This window comes from Lissotriton vulgaris, chromosome 1_1 (genome assembly GCF_964263255.1).
Source record: "Lissotriton vulgaris chromosome 1_1, aLisVul1.2, whole genome shotgun sequence".
In the NCBI taxonomy this organism is placed as follows: Eukaryota; Metazoa; Chordata; class Amphibia; order Caudata; family Salamandridae; genus Lissotriton; species Lissotriton vulgaris.
In genome coordinates this window covers 1,569,051,481-1,569,077,790 of record NC_141685.1, presented here as the reverse complement: position 1 = coordinate 1,569,077,790, position 26,310 = coordinate 1,569,051,481, and the positions used below count along the sequence as shown (strand labels likewise).

Here is a 26,310-nt window from a genome sequence, read left to right as displayed (position 1 = left end):
TATAGATCACCCTCAAAACCAGCGACACTCTAAATGTGCCCACCTCAAATGTCTGCTTTTCTATCAAAGTTTTTAAGCATAGGATTAGCACAGTGCTATCCACGCCGAGATAGGAAAGGACAAACTCTTTATATAGTCTTTCGTCTTTATCGAGGCGTGATCAAGACAAAAGTCGAAACTCGTTGCTGTGCAGTCATTAAATATATCATCTGCAACTACCCAAGGTTTCCGTGAGGTTTCTGTAAACCGAAATTGTCGTATTGGTATTGCGCAGGGCAACTGGTCCCCTGTTCATGGACCGCCCAGTGAGACGGCCTCTATCAACACCAGACTTTGCTCATATATGTGTGTGTGTATATATAATTACCGCTCAATTTCCCTCTCAAGCAAGGGAACGCACCGCACTCCGTGGACTATATATATATATATATATATATATATATATATATATATATATCTCCTACTGGCGATTGCCAGTAAGTAGTCGTAGTTACAACCTAGTTTACATAAGAAAAGCATTTTTTGATTTGCTTATAACTTTGGCGCCGTTTAACGTATCTTTATGACATTTTCAAAAATGTTGCACTTTGTAGGTCAGCTCCTATCTGGAAAGTTGGGGGTGATTCATCAAGTAGGGGCTGAGAAAAAGGGGTTCCCAAAACTCGTATTCCCCATGTTAATTTCCATGGGAAATTTTGCGACCAGCATTACCCCAAATTGGGCACAAAGGTTGTGCGTGGGTCAGAAAGCGACCTTTTATTTTTATAAATGGTGTACATCTGTTCAGTAGTTGCTGAGTGTTAGAAGGGAAATCTGAGGGTCGGCCGAGCAAGGGGGAGAGGCCTCCAGGCGAGGGCCCTCTCCTAAGATCGTACAGCCGAGCAACCACCCCCCTCCAGATGGACGCCACACAAAGATAGGTTCTTAACACTTTTATCAGTACTTTTAGGTAGGTTATCGTAACAATACAGAAGGAACAGGATTCCGGGATCCTCTTAAACTTAGTCTCTTGTGGGAAGGGGGTAGCGGGACAGTCTTGGTACCAGTCTGGTACTGGGATATCTTGCGCACAGCTCTCAATCCTCGAGCTGGAGGGTTCTTCGGTATGGGCCGCGGCAGCGCCAGCAGGACCCCAGGGCTGGTCTCACGAAGATGGGCCGCGGCAGCGCCAGCAGGGCTCAAAGGATGGTTTCACGAAGATGGGCCGCGGCAGTGCCAGCAGGACTCCACAGATGGTTTCACGAAGATGGGCGGCGGCAGCGCCAGCAGGACTCCACAGATGGTTTCACGAAGATGGGCCGCGGCAGCGCCAGCAGGACTCCAAGGATGGTTTCACGAAGATGGGCCGCGGCAGCGCCAGCAGGACTCCAAGGATAGCTTCACGAAGATGGGCAGCGGCAGCGCCAGCAGGACCCAAGGATGGTTGCACGAAGATGAGTTTGTCTCGGTGTCTCTCGACTCCAGGATACAATTGCCGACCTGCTCTGGAGCTGCCCCAGTTATAGGTCTGGTGCCCTTTGATGTCCGGACCCTCGCACTTGGAGGTCGGAGGGTCCGGGATATGAGAGTCCAGACACCCAGCAGGGGGGTGGAGCCAGCGCCCAGGGAGGCTGGGGGCGATCGAAACCAGGCGGATGGGGGACCATCGAAACTCCTTCCCCCATTGACTCGTCAAGTGGTCTCTTTACCCCCTGATTGGATCGTGGTGCCTCGATGTCGGGGCTTTGCTGGGTCTGTGGCTGGGGTCGGGCCGAGGCCACGAGGCCTGGTCGTGGAGGGTCCAAGATGGCGGCTGGGCCGGAGACGGTGGTCCGGGAAAGGGTCCGGGCCAGCCGAGGGGGTTGAGGAGAGGAAGTAGAGTTCCACCGGGGAAGAGCTGGGGCGGCCCGGAGGGGCGGCACTCGTGGAGGGTGGATGGTGCTGCTCTTGGCCGGGGAACAGGGGTCAAGGTAGTCCGGGACCCGTCATGCGGGAGGGGTGGGGCCACGCCACGAGGCCAGGTCCAACACTGAGAATTTAAAAAAATAAAAGTTTCTATATCTGGGAGGAACCTAGGTCCTGTGCACAAGCTTCATTGTGAGTGGCTGCCAACACTCCAAACCAGGAAGTGTTGGCAGCCATATTGTGGCTCGGTAGAAGCGAGTCGCTAGAAAACAGAGAAACAAAGGTAGAAAACAAGAGAAGGGGGCAGAGTAGAAACACCCTGACCCCCTTGGCCTGGTCAGGCGGTCAGAAGGACCCCCAGGGTCCGAAAATAAACCACAAAAAAACAGCGTAATTCGCGCTGGGGTTGTGGGTTCTCTCGTTTAATTTTGATGAGATCCCGGGGTGGGCTAGGTCCTGGGGGTATTTCTTAAAAAAATAATAGCAGAGGTTCGCTGGGGCCCCGCAGTCTCAGGGCTTCACTTATGTTGGGAGGGGGGTTCAGTAGGCTGTGGAAATTATATCGGGAAAAGAACAATGCGCCGTATTGTTACCTTCCTTTAATATAATGCGGAATAATGTTGACTTATTATGCAGTGTTCACTGTTATCATGGATAGAGTCAATTTGTTACAGGAAATGTAATAATATGTGGGAGGGCATGTTCTGTATCTGTGTGCGGAACAAAATTAACATTTAATTGGCTGAGGTGTTCCAACAACAAGCTTAAAGTTCATTGGCTGCGAACCATCGAAAGTAGAAGGGTTTCCTGCCATTCACTTCCCCTACGCAGAGTAGCAAGGACATCTAATTGGCTCACATGTTGTAAAGAGGAGCTTCCAGAACTTAATGTTGATTAGTTGCAAACTATTAAAAGTAGTGTTGCTAGGTATTCCTTCTCCTCCGCGGAGTAGGAGGGACATCTGATTGGCTGATGTGTTCTAAGGAGGAGCTTCCAGAGCTTTATGTTGATTGGTTGCGACTATTAAAAGTGGAAGTGTTGCCAGGCATTCACTTCCCCTCCGTGGAGTAGGAGGGACAGCTGACTGGCTGACTTGTTCTAAGAAGGACTTTCCCAAACTTAATGTTCATTGGCTGTGAAGCATTAAAAGTAGAAGTGTTGGCAGCCTTTCCCTCCTCCTCTGCGGAACAACATGGACATTTTATTGCCTAAAGTGTTCAGAGTACAAATTTGCTCCTTATTGGGTGGGAACGGTTCACTGTTGTCGGGCATTTTGTGACGCACTTCCAGAAGAGTATGGGAAAACAAAGTAGTAGAGGGTAGGAATACTATTAACTCTTACAGTGATCACAAGGTGGTGGAGAGGGATTGTGAAGGAAAAAATTATTTTTTATATATTTTAAGGACCATTCATATAATTACCGTGAGGTGTGCAAATCATGGCGGAAAAATAAGTGTCCTTGCGGTCTTCTTCTTTTTTTCACGTTTGTGGGTGGGATACTTCCCAGGAGCACTGTTTACTTATAATGTGGTGTTTACTTTTCTGACGGGGAGGTGTGGTTGCGCAGGTAAAATTTCAGTCTAGGTTTCAAATGGTTTTTATTTAATAATTCCAAATTAACTTTCTTCAAATATCACTTAAGCGTGGCCACACCCTCCTATTTTATGCTATAGTTTGTAAAAGTGTTGCCCCATGTTCTTAATAATATGAGAGGGCACCAATTACTTTTAGATAAAGTAGAAAAGAAGTGCTGCAACAAACACTCCCACACTACATCACCTGAGGTCAGAAGAACAAGTCAAAAATAGTTAAACACAAGTGGCTTCATAATACGTAGAAATGTATGCATTATCATTTTTCAAATTTGTATTCTGTACAATTCGGGGACGTTCTGTCGTAGTGCCTAGAGGTTTCACACTGTTCCATTAACAAATCACGTACTCATTTAAGAATATTTAGGATAGTACTATTATGATATACAGTACTGGTCCTATATATTCTATAGGGAGAAGGTGAATAAGAACCGCAACTGAGAAAAATAGAAATACAAAAATAACATTCAGAAATGTAGGGTTTATCAAATGTTTAAAGTAAGAAAGTATGAAAGCTATATCTTTTTAGACTGCAATATCGTAAAATATATGCTCACTGAAAAAATATCTGATCCGGTACTTAATAGAGCTTAGTAATCTGTATTTCAATTGGCGCCGACAAATCTCCAATTCCTCTTCTGTAACAATAGGACAGTCTATTACAATATAACAAGTGACACCATTGTTACAGTAAAAAGAAAAGAAAAATAAAGTTATGACTACAACAGAAGTTCAATAACGAAATACTTTCGAGCCGTGAATATTTTCATTCTCCGGGACTTCGAAATGTTTGATCTTCGTGGCGACGGGTTATAAACTCCTCTGAGATCTTTGACTGTGAAAATTATAATCTACATATTCACAGTATATGATCAAAAGGGGGGAACAGACTAAAAACCAGAAGTTGGTGCGTTGCTTATATATCTTTACTCTTTGCGCCGACAGGTCATGGACTCCTCTGAGATCAAATTGACTGTTCATATTATAATCTACATATTGACAGTATATGATCCCCAGGGGAAAACAGACTAACAACTAGAAGCTGGTGATGCTAATTATAAATGTTTAGGGTTTGTGCCGACGGGACACCAGCACCTCTGAACTGAAGTACAGTGCCAATATTATAATATAGGAAGTCACCATATAGAAGTTCAAAGAAGCTAGAAAAGGAGCAATGCTTGCTGTAATCTGTCTGTTTCTGAAAAAAAAGCTGCTGACGTTACAGAAAAAAGGCAAAAACATACAATAACATTTTTTTCTAGATATAAATGTTTAAATATGGACACATAGCTACGTGTTCTAAATCTCTACTATGCCATAATCAAACTTACAACTTCGGAATATGTTTAGGTGCCTCAAAACAAGGATCCGACTCTAGAATAGGGAACCTGCATCACAGAATGGACACGGATAAATAACTCTCGAAAACGAAACGAACAACGGTCGGGGTTTATATACTTTTTGGTTATTTAGTAGTCTATGGAATGAAGATGCGGCTCTACCCATTTAGATGTCTTGTTTTATAATTTACACATGCTCACGTTTTAACTGTTTAACTTGTGCACGTGTTGGAAAAAGTTACAAAATGTGAAGCTGTAAAGGTTTCCGTTTCTATTGTAACACGTATAAGGTCCTCAATATGTAAATACGTTGGAGAGTTTAAAAACTGTTACCCGGCAAACTGTGTCATTTGCATTCTCATGATTAAAAACATCGAAATAGAAGACATAAACAAAAATATCGTTCACAATAGAAGAAAAAAAAATGTGCTAATATTTGTTATCAGTATGCTGATAAATTAAAAAAATGCCAGCAATTGTAAAGCATAGAGCTACACCAGGAAAGGTGTGCTGGCGCTCAGGGGAAAGATTAAGCAAGGTGTTGCCCACAATGAGATAGTGGTGGGCTAACATGCTGCTGGAGCGGGGAATCTAAGTGTGAATGCTGTTGTTCGAAGTCGGGTATTATAGGTGCTGTGTCACACTGTTACAAACTTGTATGTTAATTACTGCTAATTAAGATAGCTGATGTACATCAAAGATTTTATGACGGACATGGGTCATCCTGATTTTTTTTATGACCCATTAAAGATGAACAATATCTCCAGGAATGTTTTTAACAAACTATGCATGGCACACCTGGAAGAACTTGGATATGGAAGTGAAGACCACTATTCGTTGGTTCGCAAAATCAGATGATTCTTTAGTCTGTAGAAATTCAACCGTATCTGATTTATTGCGGAACTGATTATGATAGATTTGTATTGGTTCGCTTTAGATTAGATTACTTTTACCATCTAGTTTCTTTCCCCATAACAAATGATTGGTCGAAAAATCTAGGACCTTGCCCTTGTGATGGGGTAGCACCTCAAACGACAATTCATATTGTTTTATTTTGTATATTTTACGGGAAACACCATTTTGAAAAATTTGGGGTTTGAGGCAATGTCGCCTGGTCTTGCACTCCAAATATTGGAGAATGAATGTTATGCAAGAAATAAGGCATTATTTTTAAAAGCTGTAATTAAATCTAGGAAACATATGATTTTTAGGAATTTATATGAATTGTACAAACTGTTTTTAAAATGTAATTTTTATATGGAAAAAGTTATTTAAAGGATATATGTGGAAACGAAATAAGAATAAAATATGATGGGCAGTACCTCTTGGTGAATACATTCAAATAAGTGTATTGTATATCTGTGTATCATGCTTTTATGTTTTTTTTATTCTAAAAAGAAAACAGAATAAAGTGATTTTGGTTTGAAAGTTCTAAACATTGTTAAATTCTAAATAGGGCTCACTGTTTTCTGTTTTTACTGATTTTTACAGATAAATACAGACCGAAAACTATTTATTGTCCTCACTGTATTCATTTTAAAATGTGGGTAAAAACTGAAATGGGGTTATTTTTTGAGCGATTCTAAATGCTGTCAATCATGACTACCAGGCCAATAGGTCTGTAGTTCTAAAAGTAAAAGGGTTAAAACAATTTTAGTAAAGAGCCTTAAACCGCAATATATATCCTCGTGTAAGAAAACACATTTTAATATCAAGGTTGTGCATATTTTATCATCTGAGAGGGTTGATATGACTGAAAACGGCCAGTCCTTCAGGCATGAGTGCATATTTATGAGACAAATAAATGTGGAATTATACAAATTTTAGATTCATTTTTTCACAAAACCCCAAATATATATGGGTAAATACAGATACAATTCTTAATTCCCATTCCAAAGAACTTTATTGCGGTTATTTGTAACCATAAAAGCACAATCAATTTCAACAATTACAGATCCGGGGTAGGTTTTGAAGTAGATAATTGTTACGTACATAATCAATTCGAGCATAATACAACAATACAGTTTCATAAAAATTATTAGAAGATAAAATGTCATAAATAGGAAGAACACTTTTTAAAAATTGAATTTATATATACAATTCTAAAATTCTAGATACAACGGATTAGTCTCCCAATCCCATACTAAAAGAGAAAAAGAAAGAAAATACTAATTCTCCCTCGATCTAAGATAAAGATTAAGGCTCGATGAATCCATTACAAAATAGGCATTACCATAGGATACTAAAGTCAGATCCTATTTTAACAAATTTCTGCGGGTTAGCCACATGGAAAATAGGAACTTTGCTATTGAAACCACAAAAACTGGGTTTGGAATCTGTTCCTAAAATCTGAAAAAGTCATGATGATTCCTAATACCCAAATTCCTACACAATTGGATTATCCATTTCTGCTTGGATTTTTGTATGCCCCACAGAAGAGTACTACATGTACTACTGTTTCCTCCTCTTCTCGGCAACCGGGGCATAAACGACTTGGGACTCCCGCCCACTTGCTAGTAGATGCAAATAATGGTAGAGTACCATATCTAAACTGGAGGAAAAGTTTTTTGGCAAAAATCGGCTGAATAGAGTCTAACACCTGCTCAAATTCGTAATGGCACTTAAAATCAAAAAATCCAGATGTAAGACTTGTGTAACGGGGAGGACCCGGACCCACCAGGCTTACCTGTTTTACCTCTTTTCAACCAGAACACAAGGACCTGGAGAACCACGGATGTCCTCGGAGACAAGGAGCCCGACGAGAGCGCAGAACCCTGTTTCTTTAATTGGGCGGAGCTGGACTCGGACTACGTCACAGGGCCCGCCCCCATCCCCCAGGTAAAGGCAGTCCCAGAAAGCACACAGGTGTGTGTTACACCCGGAGGCGACGGAGGTGAGAGCGTCGGAGAAGAGGACGAGTGCGGAGTGGAGAGGAGAGCGGCGAAGAAGACAGAGGAGAGGCGGGAGCAGAGGAGCAGAGACGAGGACGGAGCGGAGCGGAGTCAGGAGGCGGAGTGGAGACTGGAGCAGGAGAGTGACCATCGGAGGAAGGAGGCGGAGTGGAGACCGGAGCAGGAGAGTGAACATCGGAGGAAGGAGGTGGAGTGGAGACCGGAGCAGGAGTGACCATCGGAAGAAGGAGGCGGCGGACGGAGAAGAGGACGGAGAGAGGAGAAGCATTTTCGGCAGACCCAGGAGAGACGAGCCCAACAAGCCAGGAGGCCAACCGGAAGGCGCATCGCCCAGCCACACTTCGAGGGAAGTGTGGCTGCCAGAGGTACGATCAAGGTTCTGAAGTTGGGCGGGATTTAAGTGGTCTAAACCCCCGTAAAGGTACCTTACGCCTCCCGTGCACTACCCACCCTTTACACCCCTAGCACTACAGACCCTAATGGTGTTCTCTTTGCACGTGTGATTCCTCACTCCCTTCCCTGTGCCTTGTGGCAGTTCATCATTCTAAAACCGTGCTGTCTTTGCTTTCTTTCGGAGCGGCTTGACTACGTGACATTGTGGAGGACGAGAGCGGAACCACAAGTCCCAGAAGACACCGGGACGACCGCTGGACTGCCATCGAGAAGCGCCAACACAGACAGAAGGCGGAGTCCGAAAGCCCCCTGCCCTACTACAGGAAAACGATACATAGAAAAAGGACTTTCAAACTAATAAAACCTGCCCTCCCTAAAGTTCCTGTGTCAGTAAGTCTTTTCGAAGGGAACCTAACTGAGCCTACACCGACCCCAGTGAGCAGGGTCGGACCGGAAGTGCTACAACTTGTTAGTTTTAACGACCGAAAAACTTCCGTCAACTTGAACTCTTTAAGTGCATTTTTCAGTGATTGTTTTGGTATCTCTAAACAAGAAACCTCCGGGTTTGTCCAGAGGTTTTCCATATCTATTGCACTAAAAGAGTTCCTTACAAAGGCTAGGCAGGATATACTGCCTGCCCCAAATGATGTCCTTACCGCACTCCATTCTTCCCTGTAGCTACCCAGTTCGGGAGTACACCACAACCACCGCCAATAAAGCAGCAGGCGTGCTGCAATTACATCAGAAATTGGAGGAATATTTAAATCCATCCTAAGCGGTACTAATGGTGTGTTTTTCAGAAGAGTCAAAATATGTCTAATAAAATTGTTGTCGGTTAAAGCTAGGGAGTTGAAAGTTCTGTGCCCCCCACAGTTCCGCCCCGTATAGGGATGCTGACCTCGCTTGGACTTTATAGATTTCCAGAGGTGGGCCTATAGTTTTTAAAACGCAGTTCTTTTGAACTTATTCCCCACATGGCCTGCATCAATCTCAGATTAGCCTTGTCCATCTGTGGACCCCAGCCCATTTTGTCGTTTAACGTGAGGCCCAAGTAGTCAAAGACTGATACCCTTTCCAGGGATATATCATTGGATGGGGACAATTGATGGAATTGGCATTTAAAACCATATACTTGGTTTTATTGATGTTGACCACAAGAATCCTCTTTTGGCAAAACTGACAAAACGCGTTTAACACATGCTGCATGCCCATAGATGACTTTGAGAGCAGCAGCGTGTCGTCCACAAACATAAGTGCGGGAAAACTGCGTGATGCCAGTTTCGGGCAGTCCATATCCTTTATGGCAAGAAGATCTTCTATCAACCCATTTTTAAAAAAAGGGAAAAGAGGGTTGGCGCGAGTACACAACCCTGCCTGACCCCCTGCTCTACAGGGAAAGGGGCCGTCAGTTGCCCAGACTTACCATACCTTACTCTCGCAAAGGCACCTTCGTGAAGAAGCTTAAGCTGGTGGCATAGATATGGAGGAACCCCCATAGCCAGCAAAATACTCCAAAGCTGGTTACGGTCCACCATGTCAAATGCCGATTTGAGGTCTACGAAAGTTAGATATAGACTACCACCGCCTAATACGACTTGCTTCCAGTAGATTAACTGGAGCCTAAACAATTGGTCTATTGTGGAGGTTTTGGCCCTGAAGCCTGCTTGTAACGGTGTAAGGATATCTTGGTCACTCATCCATTCTTGGAGACCTTGCATAAATTTTTTGTGATACACCGATGAGGCTAATTGGCCTGTAGTTTGCCGGTTCCATAGGAGTCCCCCCCCCCCCCCAAATTGAATCAAAAAGTAATTAAGTAATTGTAGATAACGGGCCCACACTGCCTATTCCTCTCTGTACAAATCTCTTGGAATCCTGTCCAAGCCGGGCGCTTTATTCCCTTGAAGCTTGGCAAGGGCCAGTTGGACCTCGGCCAATGTACAGGGTGGTATACACCATGTGGGGTCGGGATTTAAAAGACAGACTGGCATCTCACTTGCTTCAACTGAGTGATTTGAATACAATTCTTTAAAATGTAAGTGCCATGCTTCTTCGCAGATATTTGGATTGATGGTAGACTTGCCCTCTGACTTCTCAGTGTGAACCAGATTCCAGAAGGCCTTCATATCTTTTGCATCTAACGCGGATTTAATGGTCTGCCATCTTTCAGCTTCCCATTCTATTTTTGCATTTAAGATAATTTTTTTAAAAGCTGCCCTAGCTTCCTTAATACATAACTGACTTCTCTCCTTAAGGGGGGCTAGGAGGGTCCGCTTTGCTGCCCTACATCCCTTGTTAAACCATGGATTCTTATCTCCATGGTATTTGTTCTTATTGGGCTTGGAGTTAAAAAAGAAATCCGCCAGGATTACAACCATTTCCTGGTGGATTTCTCCCAAGTCATACGTTGTTAGTGGGGTTTTCAGAGATAATACATGCCCTTTCTAAAAATGGAATTCTACTTTTATACATTCTTGCCATTGTTTCTGTGGATTGAGTGATTTTGGCCCTGCGAATACTCCTCCCTTCAGCCCCGATTCTGTAATCACTTCTAGATGATATTGCAGAGCCTTTGTCTGCATCATTAGAATAGATATCTAAAAGAGTGACCAAAGGATTGTGGTCACTTTCGGTACGCTGCACAATACTAAAATCTAAAATTTTGGACCAAATATCTATACTGATTAGGAAATAATCAATTGCCGATGTTTGGCCCGCTCGTCCAAACGTTGGATGGCCTGGATTGTCTTTTGGGAAGCGCCCATTACAAGCCCTTATGGAGAACGTTAAGGTAAGTGAAGTCATTTGGAGTACAACTGGTGTCCACCACTTAGCAGGGTATGTATTTGGCGGAGGGACTAACCAGGTTGCGTCCTCATCAGCAGTAATAGGTTGCATGATACCGCTTAGGAGTTCGTAATGGCAGTTAAAATCCCCACCACTTAGGAGGTGAACATCACCCGGAAGAGATTTTAAAAAACTATTCAAGGTTTCCAAGGTCAGGGAGGTCCCTCCATACTGAACTGGACGAGAATAGATGTTTATCAGTGCCAACTTTTCTGCGTACTTAGTTGTCAGAAGAATACAAATTATATCAGGGCAATGGGTGTCGAGTCTCCTAGCCACAAGGCCAAGATAGATTCCCACCCATATACACAGTCTCCCGATTGTCTGCCTTTAGGTCCCTTAACAGCTGGCTCATAATAGGTGACCAACCCCAATCTGTGGACAGGGGTTAGGGACCAAGTCCCTTGTAGGAGGCAAATCCTGTGTGAGTCGATGAACTCCCCCCCCCCACCCCCCCCCCAATCTGGTAGAACAAGTTTAGACCCAAGGCCCGTGATATTCCAGGACAGTATTTTTAAACCGCCATTTGCGTTTTCTAAAACATTCCCTGCATTACACTCAAGCCCTCTGTTCTCATGGACACATAAATCATCATAGCAAGGGGGGTAACAGGGATGGGCTTCTAGATATGAAGTAATTGCACTAGAGATGTTAGTTGTGTCCTTAATTAGTTCTGGGATACAGCCCTTCACACTGTTATCAACTGTGGGTTGTCCTACGGTATTACTGGTCCCTACTTCCTCGAATCTTAGGGGTTCATGCACCATCCTCCCTAGGGGCCCTTCATTAAGTAGAGCCTTCTGTCCGACTAAGGTGACGACCTGGTTAGTGCCGTCTAGAATCAGTCAATCCACGGAGTCCAGCCGCGCTAATCTGTTATACAGGCGTATTGAAAAATGTTGGCCCCCATTTGGGCAAGTTGTCATCCTGGCGGGATGACCCCTCCTACCTCTCACTGATTCAATATTCCCTGGATTGAGTACAAAGTCTGGGGGGGGGGGTGTAGAAAGCCTGTATGTATGTGGATTTGCCGATACACCCCAACAGGCATGTTCAGCTGCCCTCGTGTCCTTAAAATTAACGACAATGCGGTCCCCTGTGATGTTTTCCAATTTAAGTCCTACCCAGTCCACCCTTCTTACAAATAGGATTTTGGACTGTAAATCGGTGGGAAGTGGTGTGTTGACATTTAGCCAATGCATTGTCTTGTTCTTCAATTGCTCGTAGGTTTCTAGTTGCCCTTGCTTAAGTACTGGGATGCCAGTCAAAACGGTAACATACGGCGTGCAGTCTGGGTGGAGGACTAGATGATGATATACACTTTCTATCCCCTTCCCATTCTGGTTCCCCTGTAGGCAGAATCCGTTATCTGGGGCTGGGGCTGTCCCTGAGGGTCACTATTACCAATACAAGAGCCACCTTCAGGCACTAAGGTCGCAAGTACAAGTGGAGTAGTTATTCCCGGCCTCTTAGAGGTTTGATCAGTTGTTCCGAGACCCACGCCCACAGTTGGAATTGCATTGGAACCTACTGATGCTGCAGACACTGCAGACCCCCCTCCATTACCCACCCTCAAGGAGACACTATCATGGCCAACAACTGCTAAGCTACTCTTTGTAGCGCTTACAACAAAGATCAGTAAGGGCTCGAGTTCCACTAGCCTGTTTTCAATTGTGATAAGTCTCGATAATATGGGTTCCAGTGATTATTTCATTAGGTTACCCATTTTAGACAGATAATCATCTATCATCGTTGGCGGTCCAATAACACTTCCATCAATGTTCCCAAAGTTTGTTCCTAGAAGAGTTTGCGGTGGGTCCTTGGTGGTTACCGGGCCACCAGTTTTATTTTCAACGGGTTTGCTTAGTTTAGGTGTTTTGGGATTCCTCCCCTTCTGCTGGGCTCCGCCTAGTTTTCTTTTGGGGATTGCCCCTTGAGCAACCTTCTTCGGTGTATTAAGCTGATTGTGGACCAGAGCATTGCACGCTACCGTATTATTGGAATTAGGTTGCAATGCTTCACTCCCGGGCGCCACCTTATCTTTTACTTGATAGTCATTTTGTTGGAAGCCTGGGCTCGACAACTGTAGCATAAGAGGAGTTGGGGATCGAGAGACTCTTGATGGTGAAGAAATGTTCATAATCCGTCCCAAAGACGACCTCTTTGCAAATACTGGGTCCATAGAGAGTCTAAGCTCCGTAATTTCTATCTCGTGGGCCAAAACAGATGAGGACCTCGTGATGAATTGATCTAATGTTCCTGCAACGTAGGCTGCCTCGGCCACCTTCCTGCTTCGCCCCTCCCATGTAGCCATAACTTATCCTAATTGTTATACGTTAGCAAATTGCCCAAAAACAGAATAAAGCAGAAATCCACTAACTAAGCAGGTGAAAAAGCAATGATTCCGATTAGTTGGAACCAAGACAAGGGGCCCAGCCTCTTGCAGACTCGAACGGGCTCAAACGGGCGAGCCCTTGGCCCGGGCTTCGCCAGCGGGGGCCGCAAGACGCTTTGTAGTGCAGGAGAGCGGGGCAGTAGAATCCCCAGGTTAGTGTGCTCAAGGCTCCAACGAGAGCTCCCTTCCAATGGCAGGCAATTCAAACAGCAAGTCCGCGGCCGCGAGCCGCTTTGTAGTGCTGAAGGGCGGGGCAGTAGAATCCCCAGTTGAGTGTGCTCAAGGCTCCAACGAGAGCTCCCTTCCAATGGCAGGCAATTCAAACAGCAAGTCCGCAGCTGCGAGCGGATACAATTATTTAAAAAAAATGGATAAATGCAGACTGAATTGCCCAAAAAGTAAATACCATAAAACCGGAAGCAATAACTATCAGTTATAAAAGACTACTGTTAAGTTAGTTCTCACCATAAAAAGTATACAAGTCTTTTTAAAATTTACTTAAAAAACATTATAGGTAATAGGGACATTGTAGTTAGAAATTCGCATTTAAAAAACCTTTGAAATTCACTGAAAAAACCATAGGTTTTACAGAAGTTATAGTTAGAAATTTGCATTTAAAAATCCTTACAAATTCACTGAAAAAAACATAGGTTTCAGGGGCGTTATAGTTAGCTGGACATTTCACTTGTACAAAACCATAGAAATTCCACTGTTATAGTTAGTTCAGCTAACTATAACTTGCACCCCCGCAATGCACTGCTCATGATTTCACATATTACATCATTCATGGCATGGTCAGTTACATCACTGATGACATCTCAAATGACATCACTGCGGTCAGGCTGTATTTTAAATAGGCCAATTGGGTACGTTGTGTTACCGCATTTTAAGGAGAGAGCACAAAACCTTTAGCACTAGTTAGCAGTGGTAAGGTGCACAGATTCCTAAAGCCAACAAAAATAAATTCAGCAAACAATAAGAGGAGGAAGGGAAAAGGTTTGGGGGTGACCCTGCAGATAGGGACATTAATCTAAATATCATGTAATGAAATGCACACAAATATCTTCCCCCACTATTAAAACCTCCCTGTCTTTAAGTCAGTCCTATATTGAGATTCCAACTTCAAAACGAGGTTCTTCCTGTCACTTTCTCTTTAGTTTCTCACAATTCCTTGTATTCCAAAGTATGTGACCTTTGTCCATTCAGCACTCTGCTGTTGCTCAAAATGTCGGGCCGCAGGATACAGAGTTTATCGATTTTTGATGGATGTTAAATACTCTTGAATATCTTTTTGTTTTTATAGGGAAAGATGTGCTTCCAATATATATCTTGTTACAGGGACACATTATAATCCAAGTATTGCTTTTTCAAGATTGCTTACCATCTCCTACGCATTGATCGATTAGAATTTGTATATCAATTCATAATATCTTGTACAATCTAGCTCTAAATGGTCTAATATTTTATTAAATGTTTTAATTTTGGTATTCATTTATGCAGGTTGTCCAATGCCAATGATTGTACTGCGAACCAGCATGTGATCCCTTAGAGAGCTCTGTTTTTTACCTTCTGTTGTCTTTTAAATTAATTGTAAAATTGTTTGTAAGATGTTGTGTATTTAAAAAATATCACTGAGTAGCTTGGGGTAAGTCTGACAACATATGCTCCCATCTCAGCGGGCGTGGCATTACCCCATTCTGGCCCTGTCTAGCAACACATAAACAACTTCAGATGTACAGAAGAACAATAGTCATTTAAGTGTTCAAGAGGCGTTTTTTAGCACAAATTATTATCTACTGTATGTATGTACTTTTCTTACTGGTAAATATTATAAAAAGCTACATTTTCATAATCCTTTTTTTGTATAAAAATGTTTTTGTAAAAATTACTGGTTTTCTTTTATTTATTGATTTATTTTTTGTATTAGAATGATGAAGATTGGTAAATAGAGCTAAAAACCTAGCCAGTAGTTACAGTAATCAGCGTGTGCTCCAAAGTAATTATGCAACTATTGACTTTGTATCTGAATTATTGAGCTATGCAGTCTACATATACAAAAAGCCATGTTTGGTGGGGGGTACGGGGGGGGGGGAAGGCGCTGATCATTTTGGGATAAATTATTTTACTATGTTAAAGTGCCCATGTGCTATTTGCCAATCACTTTGTGCTCTTCACAGGACACAGCTGGTCAAGAACGTTTCCACGCACTCGGCCCAATCTACTACAGAGACTCAAATGGAGCCATTTTAGTGTATGATGTCACAGACGAAGATTCTTTTCAGAAGGTAGGACAGTGATTTATTACTCTGATTGGACGCATGATCTAATGGGCTGTGTGCAGCCCCAGTAAAGTCCCATCATTCTGACATACTCTGAAACATCACCTTGAAGTCAATAGCTTTGTAAGGTTTACATTGAACAGATGTGGAATTTAAATGTATTTGTCAATATATATGGTTCTCAGTGACTTGTGGTCAATATTACCGCAGCATTAGTTGCGAGTCTGGGCCATTCTTTTTATCATATTATTTTATTGATCAATATCCGTTTGCTGCTGTTGGCATTTCATTGTCGTTGGAACAGCTGCTACTCTTGAAGCACCTGGAAGCTGTGGAATCCCTGTTATCAGTATAGATGTTATACCATTTTACATGAGATGTCCTACTGTTGTGTTCTCGTTTTCACTGCTCCCATTAACAATTGGGATTGTTGCCAGTGTGGCAAGCACAAGCAACTGGCTGTACATCTTGAAGACACATACTTGACCAGAGTACTACATTTTTCTGTACCCTACTCCTCCCTCAGTAACTTGTGGCCCTACCATCTCCCCATATTGTGTCTGTCCTAACGTAGGTCCTTATTCTCTTTTTAATTGACGAGAGGCTTGCACAAGCACCATAGTGAACAATTTGACTGTTGAGAGTATATGTTTCAGTTCCTTTGTTTATGCCTCCTCATGGGGAATTTATTTTACCAATAAACAGTGTCTTTTTGATATGTGCCTTTTTAATGTGACTTGACTTATGCCTGAATTGATTTTATTTAAACCCTGGGTAGGAATTAAGGCTGGCATTGTAAGCTGCATTATTTTGAGAAGTGTGAACAGGTCTCTTATAAGTATACGTCAATGGGGCAGTGAGGAGGTAAATGGACGCCTGCATTGTGTGGCGGTGAACTCTCCCTGGTCATTCCTGGCAAGTCCCGGGCAAGAATATTTCCTCTGTAGAAATCTCTCCAACTTGTTTATCCTTCATGCTTTTTAGAGACACTGATCTATGTTTTGTAGCATACATTAGTAGAAAAACCTAGGTATTTTCTCACGGCTGCCCTTTAATGCCCCTTTCTTTTTCTGTGCACCCAGCCATTCCTCCGTATAGGGTTGTGTATCTGATATAATCCATTAAAGATTGGTAAGCACTATATCCATCTTGAAAATGATTTGGTAATCATTAGGTGCATTCCTAAGCCCCCGACATTGTGTAAAACACCACCCGCTGTATCAAGATAAAATGGGCAGCATGAATAACTCAAAAAAAGTGTTAGTTGCCAACATCCAGCAGGAAGTCTAAAATGAGCAGATTTGAAAAGGGACCATGACTGTATAAGGATTTAGCTTTACCTAGCACATCATTGATTACCGCTCTGAAAGGTACTGATGGCATCCATATTCGCTTAGTCTGGTAAAAAACCAGGGCAGACAAAGTACATGGCCTAACAATCTTTAATGTCAGATTGGGTCCCACAGATGAGTTGGCCCATCAACAACTTAAAATGCTCACGGTCCGTGAATGAAGAGGAAGATATCACAATGAGACATGGAAATGGAAAGTATTTAACAACTCACATTTGGATGCACCTGTCACTAAGGCCTGTCTTCGTAATGCACTTTGTGCAGAGCATGCCTGCTCGAGCAGAGTGAGGATCAGGAAGAGAAGAATGTTCTGTTACGAGTTGGATAGACAGGACACAGTCGGTGACATACTGACCTACTGGAGAATTCCAGTGCGCACCACAAGTGAGGCGGAACATACCTTATAAGAAAAAAGTGACCACAAGAAACATAGACCATCCTTGAAAGGTATGCTATTATCCAAAATAAATAAAAGTGAAGGGAAATATGGACTCCTACACTCTTGCAGATCACCTTGGAACAAGAACTTATCTCACACGACTTCCTGCAGCACTTCCTTCAGATAATAAAAGGAAAAGTGTCATCCATCAGATCAGACCTGGAAATGTCTGTAAGACTTAAAACAGGAAATCAGCTCCCTAGAGACAGAATGAGTGGCATTGAAATGTCTCGGGACACTGGCTCAGAGAAACACTGATCTTCAGAAGCAGGATTCTAATGCTCAAAAAGAAATATGAGGAAATACTGATTCAACAGGAGGACCTCAAATTTTGTTCAGAAAAACATCTGAATAAGAGGACTGACAGGAGATGTAGAAGGTTCTGATGTAAACAGATACATTAGCAATCTCCTCCAATCTGTAAGGGTTTTCTGGGTGACCCTCTTATTCACCTCGATCGTAGGCATGGGTTGCTGAAAAAAACTACCTCCGGATATTGTAACCATGGTTCTCTGTTTTGTAGAGAACGAGTAAATGATGGCTGTTGTATGGAAACAAGGCAAAGCGGTGGGAGCAATACTAAAATGCTAAAGAGATTAGAGCATAGCCACAGAATATTTCCACTCCCAAATCATAATATATCATTGGAGTCCTCTATTCTGTAATAATTTTTAATTGGAAGGGGATAAGCTTCATGATATGACCAAAGGAAGGCTTGTGGATATTGCACCTTATACCTGCAGACCAGAGTACCACGAGGATTACTTCAAGAAGCCGAAGATGTTCTTCCCGAGCATCTAAATGGAGGAAAGGTGGACAACACAAAAGCAGGAAGGCGTACTTATCAGCTGAAACCAAGCAGACTCAGTCTATGGCGAACTGGCAGACTCAAAACCTAGCCAGGCCAGAAAGACCAGGAGCCCCCTCGCAACCCCAGAAAAAGTGGAAGTGAACATGATAGAAGTTTTGAATGCTGATTGGAGAGGTGTTGAGTTTTCCATAGCTTGGGAGGGAGGGGGCAGTGGTGAAGGAGGGAGAGTGTAGTGGTGAGGGAGGGATGGGGGGTGGGGTGCAGGCTTCTAAGGACTGTGTACCAAGAAGAGAGGTGGGGGTGGTACACACAGTGACTCTGTAATAACAATAATTGAGCACGACATCCTGGACTGGGGCCAGAGTAAGAGTTGTTGTTCTTGTCAGAGGACACATATTGGAGCAAGGAGGGCATGAGAAAAGGGGTTCAAGTCAAGAAAATCCCATATGTTTGATATACAAGTGAGTACGACAGATAGAAGTTGAGTTGTAAGTAGTATTTTAACTGGAAACCATGGAAAACCACAAGCATACAACACACACAATGGTTAAGTTAAGCCTTAACGTAAAATGACCCAATGCATCAGCTGAGCATTTGGTTATTTTTATTTACTTAAAAACACACGAGAGCTAAATGCCTCCTCCTGGAGGCCCAGTTTTGTTTCCCCAGAAGGAACAGGCGGAAGTCTAAATGTTTTCGCAGACAGCACTTTTCATAACGTCAGAGTAAAAAGGTTGAGGTAGCCGTTTTGTGCTAGCAAAATGCTCCATGTATTAAAAAAGCAGTAGGAGTCATTCAAGGAGGTCACTATATCTAATCATGGAGCTAGAGGGTCACATTCGTACAGTAGTGTCCATATACACCCGCAATGAGAAGCAAGAGGATGCCCTAATGGTTGCTAGAAATACATATATACTGGAAATAGCAGAGGGAGAAATGATGATGGGGTGACCTAAATGCTATATGGCGATTAAAGAAAAAATGGTTCTGTCGGATAGAACTAACATATACTTTGCGTACAATAAATGTAATTAGAAATGAAATGCTCTCTTAACACACAAATCAAGTACAGTACTCAATGAATCAGTCCTGCATTCAACAAGAGTAGATCAAATGTTTATCAAAATTACTTCATTTCATGATAGACAATACACTTCTTGCAAAAAAGAGACTGTGAGAGTATAATTATTTACAAGGAATTCTTACAGTGCATATGGGTGACATAGTGAGAAAGTAGTGAACAATATGTACAGTGCCAACCAATTATATACACATGATGCTTTGGGAAAGGCCAGAGTCTTATTTTGATCCAGAAGTTTCCTCCCTAGTGTAGAAACCTGGTCAGGCTGGACCTAAATAGTGCGTTGACGTTTCGACCCTATAGTGCCCCTGTTGGTGGTCACGGCGGTCTTCCTCAAGACAGGGATGCGAAGATTATCTGTACACAGTCCTCACAGGCTGGTAGATTCAAAGCCTGTGGCGATGCTGCACACTGTTAATTTCATCTGTGTGCTACGGCTGGGAGGAATTCGAGCTGGGTGTAGGTTTAGCTCATGGCTAAGGAACTGCTCTATCTGGTGTGATTCCGGATAATTTAGACGGCAGAGGCGGAACACACCAGATCCGGTGACCACCAACAGGGGCACTATAGGGTCGAAACGTCGACTACACAGGACCGACCACAGCTGCATTAATTTCACCTTCAAGAAGACGACATCCCACCACCACCCGCAACAGATCCCCCGCAGATGCTGGAGCAAAGTTACCACCGACCAGCTAACCATTGCACTGAGCCAGAACCCTCCAACCGACACCAACGCCGCGCCCCCACAACCTCACACAGTGGATCACCAACTGCACCGACGCCCTTGCAGCACTGAAGATCCCTCCAGGCAAGCCCGGCAACAGGAGAGCCACACGGTTCATCAACGACCTCAAAGACTCGAAGAAATCATGCCGCACCCTCGAGAAAGCTTGGCGCCACGAACCGACGACGGAGAACATGACAGCCCTCAAAAACGCCACATGCAAACACCACCAGCTGATCCGCGCCATCAAAAGAACATCGTTCAAAGAGCGGCTGGACAACAACACACACAACAGCAAGGAACTCTTCAGCATCATAAAAGAGCTCTCCAACCCTAGCGCCAGCAACAACGACATCACACCATCGCAAGACCTCTGCAACTCCCTCGCCACATTCTTCCACCGCAAGATCACCAATATACACGACGGCTTCAGCACCGAGGCCCCGTCTCCAGCCACCATACCAATGCCCCCTACCACCACCCTCAACGCTTGGACTCCCATCAGCACTGAAGACACCACCCACGTGATGAACACCATTCACTCCGGCTCACCCTCCGACCCATGCCCTCACCACATCTTCAACAAAGCCTATACCATCATCGCACCCCAACTCCAGAACGTCATAAACATCTCCTTCACATCTGCCACCTTCCCAGAGAGCTGTAAGCACGCAGAAATCAGCGCCCTACTGAAGAAACCAACAGCGGACCCCAAAGACCTCCAGAACTTCCGCCCCATCTCTCTTCTCCCCTTCCCTGCAAAAGTCATTGAGAAGACCGTCAATAAACAGCTGACTGCATTCCTCGAAGCAAACGGATCCCTTGACCCATCCCAGTCCGGGTTCCGAGCCAACCACAGCACCGAGACAGCCCTCATCGTGGCCACCGACTACATCAGGACCCTGCTCGACAACCGGGAAACTGCTGCTCTCATCCCCCTAGACCTCTCAGCCGCCTTCGATACCGTCTGCCATCACACCCTAATAACCCGCCTCCACACACTGGGATTAAAGGAAAGGCCCTGGACTGGATCGCCTAATTTCTCTCCGACAGAACCCAGCGGCATACCCCAAGGCTCCTCGCTCAGCCCTACCCTCTTCAATATCTACATGAGCTCCCTCGCAGCCATCGCACGCAAACACAACCTCAACATCATCTCCTATGCCGACGACACCCAGCTGATACTCTCCCTCACCAACGACCCCACCACCGCCAGAATCAGCTTCCAGGAAGGTATGAGAGACGTCGCGGAATGGATGAAGCTCAGCCACCTGCAACTGAACTCAGACAAGACAGAAGTCCTCATCCTAGGACCATCCCCATCTGCCTGGGATGACTCCTGGTGGCCCACAGAGCTGGGCACCGCACCGACACCCACGGACCACGCACGCAACCTGGGATTCATCCTAGACTCCTCCCTCACGATAACCAAGCAAGTCAACGCCATCTCATCCACATGCTTCAACACCCTGCACATGCTCCGAAAGATCTTCCGGTGGATCCCCACCGGAACCAGAAAGGCGGTCACCCAGGCCCTCGTCACCAGCCGACTGAACTACGGGAACACCCTCTATGCTGGAACCACGGCTCAAACTGCAGAAAAGACTCCAGCACATACATAACTCATCCTCGACATCCCTCGCCACAGCCTCATCTCAGCCCACCTGAAAGACCTGCACTGGCACCCCGTCAACAAGAGGCTCACGTTCAGGCTCCTCACCCACGCACACAAAGATCTCCACAACATGGGCCCCGAATACCTCAACAACCGCCTCACATTCCACACGCCAATCCTCCAGCTCCTCTCCGCCAGCCTCGCCCTCGCCACCATCCCATGAATTCGCAGAATCACCACCGGAGTAAGATCATTCTCCTACCTGGCTGCCAAGACGTGGAACTCCCTCCCCGCCCACCTACGATTGACCCAGGATCACCTCACCTTCAGAAAACACCTCAAGACCTGGCTTTTCAAGCAGTAGCGGCATACCCCCCCCCCCCCCCCCCCCACCCTCCCTCCGTTCAGCGCCTTGAGACCCGCACGGGTGAGTAGCGCGCTCTATAAATGTACTGATTGATTGATTGATTGATGGAACATAACTCCTGCCTCCCAGTGGCAAACCATACCTCTTGTGTCCATACAGCTCCTGTAGCCCAGCACCTACACCCACCTCCTGTAGCCCAGCACCTACACCCAGCTCCTGTTAACCGGGGTCAACATTCAAGTCTCTTGTTATCCTTCGTCAAAACACAATTTCTGTGTTACCCAGCGCACCACCTTCTTGTGTATCATGGGGCCAACACACTGTTCTTGTCGCCTTGCATCAGTATTTAGCGCTTGTCCTCTAGTGCAACACGCAGCTCTTGTTGACAATGTCTTCCAAGCTCCTGCACATAACTCCTGTCACCCAACTTGTCTCAACTTCAACTACTACTCACAGTACCTTCTAATCATTCACCGTATGCGATGTAGCATGCTTCTCATGAAGGGAAGTGCGTCAGCAGCCCACATAGGGATATATCCGCAAGCGCCTTATAAATGTTACAATACGATAACTGTCAAAAGTCCAGCCGCCCGCACCTCTTGATCACGTCCTGCAAATCATCACTCATTGTCTCATGCTTAGATTCCCCTCTTTAAGTTCCTATCCCACATATATTTGCCTATGGTCCCTGTCACATGGCTCCTTCCACACAGTTACTGCCCTACAGCACCTGCACACATTTCATGCACCATAACTTCTGTCAAGATAGCTCGGCATGCAGCTTCTTTCAATTAATACCTAATAACCCAACTCCTGGAACTTAGTCCCAGATATAAATCTCCTGCCAAATTCCCTACCCCACTATTTAAAAAAAAAAAAACAGATTTTATTGGCATTTTTTTTCACCATTGGTCCATATACACATGCTTAATCATCAATTGAATCTTTGGAAACCTTACATAATGAGCTTTCATTCCACCAGTGCAAGACACCATTATTTATAAGCTTTCAAAAAGACAAATACTTGTTGAAGACATCTGCTGCATATTTTCTAGAAGACCTTCATAAAAAATGTTCTTACAGCTTGGGTCAGCAATTATTTTCCGTACACTTAGTCGCTGCTCTCCCTTTTTAGGTCTCGCTGGCGTTGCAGCGCGAAGCGCTGCCGCCAACGAGACTTATAGTCACTTATAGTCACCGTGTTTGCCTCCAAGGGAGACAGACCTGGAGACAGACCTGTGCACGAGCCGATTGTAGTATGGGCACGAGCCGATTCAGGTCTGTGAAAGCGCTTCACAGTGGAACAGCTTGTGCACCGCAAGTAACAAATATCACAGCATGAGACACCACTTCTCACAGCATGTCAACAGGCGCCCCAGGCTGCTGAAGCACTCGACTATAATTAATGTGCAGTTAATAACAAAACAAAGCATAGGATAGCAAAACTAAACATAGCATAACATAACAAAACAGCATAACAAAACACAACAACACATAGCAGAACAAAACATAGCATAACATAAAGCATATCACAACTTAAAACAAAGCATAGCATAACAAAACAGCAAAACACAACAAAGCATAGCATAACAACACACAACAAAACATAGCATAGCATAACAAAATACAACATAGCATAGCATAACAAAACACAACATAGCATAGCCTAACAAAACATAGCAAAACACAACAAAACATAGCATAGCTTAACAAAACACAACAAAGCATTGCATAGCATAAGAAAACAAAGCATAGGATAGCAAAAAAGCATAGCATAGCATAACAAAACATTGCATAGCAAAACAGAGCATAACATAACAAAGCATAGCAGGACAAAACACAACAACACATAGCAAAACAAAACATAGCATAGCAAAACAAAGCATAACACACACAACCACACACACACAACCACGCACACACAACCACGCACACACAACCACGCACACACAACCACAACCACACACACAACTATCTATCTATCTATCTATCTATCTATCTATCTATCTATCTATCTATCTATCTATCTATCTATCTATCTATCGCCCTCACTCTATCTATCTATCTATCGCCCTCACTCTATCTATCTATCTACTATCTATCTATCTATCTATCTATCGCCCTCACTCTATCTATCGCCCTCACTCTATCTATCGCCCTCACTCTATCTATCGCCCTCACTCTATCTATCGCCCTCACTCTATCTATCGCCCTCACTCTATCAATCTATCTATCTTTTGCCCTCACTCTATCGCCCTCACTCTATCGCCCTCACTCTATCGCCCTCACTCTATCGCCCTCACTCTATCGCCCTCACTCTATCGCCCTCACTCTATCGCCCTCACTCTATCGCCCTCACTCTATCGCCCTCACTCTATCGCCCTCACTCTATCGCCCTCACTCTATCGCCCTCACTCTATCGCCCTCACTCTATCGCCCTCACTCTATCGCCCTCACTCTATCGCCCTCACTCTATCGCCCTCACTCTATCGCCCTCACTCTATCGCCCTCACTCTATCGCCCTCACTCTATCGCCCTCACTCTATCGCCCTCACTCTATCGCCCTCACTCTATCGCCCTCACTCTATCGCCCTCACTCTATCGCCCTCACTCTATCGCCCTCACTCTATCTATCTATTGCCCTCACGCTATCTATCTATTGCCCTCACGCTATCTATCTATTGCCCTCACGCTATCTATCTATTGCCCTCACTCTATCTATCTATCTATCGCCCTCACTCTATCTATCTATCTATCGCCCTCACTCTATCTATCTATCTATCGCCCTCACTCTATCTATCTATCTATCGCCCTCACTCTATCTATCGCCCTCACTCTATCTATCGCCCTCACTCTATCTATCGCCCTCACTCTATCTATCGCCCTCACTCTATCTATCGCCCTCACTCTATCTATCGCCCTCACTCTATCTATCGCCCTCACTCTATCTATCGCCCTCACTCTATCTATCGCCCTCACTCTATCTATCGCCCTCACTCTATCTATCGCCCTCACTCTATCTATCGCCCTCACTCTATCTATCGCCCTCACTCTATCTATCGCCCTCACTCTATCTATCTATCTATCGCCCTCACTCTATCTATCTATCTATCGCCCTCACTCTATCTATCTATCTATCGCCCTCACTCTATCTATCTATCTATCGCCCTCACTATCTATCTATCGCCCTCACTATCTATCTATCTATCTATCTATCTATCTATCTATCTATCTATCTATCTATCTATCTATCGCCCTCACTATCTATCTATCTATCGCCCTCACTATCTATCTATCTATCGCCCTCACTATCTATCTATCTATCGCCCTCACTATCTATCTATCTATCGCCCTCACTATCTATCTATCTATCGCCCTCACTATCTATCTATCTATCGCCCTCACTATCTATCTATCTATCGCCCTCACTATCTATCTATCTATCGCCCTCACTATCTATCTATCTATCGCCCTCACTATCTATCTATCTATCTATCTATCTATCTATCTATCTATCTATCTATCGCCTTCACTCTATCTATCTATCGCCCTCACTATCTATCTATCTATCGCCCTCACTATCTATCTATCTATCGCCCTCACTTTCTATCTGTCTATCGCCCTCACTATCTATCTATCTATCGCCCTCACTTTCTATCTGTCTATCGCCCTCACTATCTATCTATCTATCGCCCTCACTATCTATCTATCTATCGCCCTCACTATCTATCTATCTATCGCCCTCACTATCTATCTATCTATCGCCCTCACTATCTATCTATCTATCTATCTATCTATCTATCGCCCTCACTATCTATCTATCTATCGCCCTCACTATCTATCTATCTATCGCCCTCACTATCTATCTATCGCCCTCACTATCTATCTATCGCCCTCACTATCTATCTATCGCCCTCACTATCTATCTATCTATCGCCCTCACTTTCTATCTGTCTATCGCCCTCACTATCTATCTATCGCCCTCACTATCTATCTATCTATCGCCCTCACTATCTATCTATCTATCGCCCTCACTATCTATCTATCTATCGCCCTCACTATCTATCTATCTATCGCCCTCACTATCTATCTATCTATCTATCTATCTATCTATCGCCCTCACTATCTATCTATCTATCGCCCTCACTATCTATCTATCTATCGCCCTCACTATCTATCTATCTATCGCCCTCACTATCTATCTATCTATCGCCCTCACTATCTATCTATCGCCCTCACTATCTATCTATCGCCCTCACTATCTATCTATCGCCC

At 44.3% G+C, this 26,310-nt stretch overlaps 1 protein-coding gene across 1 annotated transcript in view; it reads left to right on the top strand.

Annotated features, from left to right (window-relative positions):
- RAB21 (RAB21, member RAS oncogene family) overlaps positions 1-26,310 on the top strand; it is a 230,428-nt gene that overhangs the window by 70,731 nt on the left and 133,387 nt on the right. Inside the window, exon 3 of the mRNA XM_086918093.1 lies at positions 15,542-15,649. Within this exon, the coding sequence (XP_086774219.1) occupies positions 15,542-15,649 (108 nt within the window). The remainder of the gene's footprint in view (positions 1-15,541; positions 15,650-26,310) is intronic.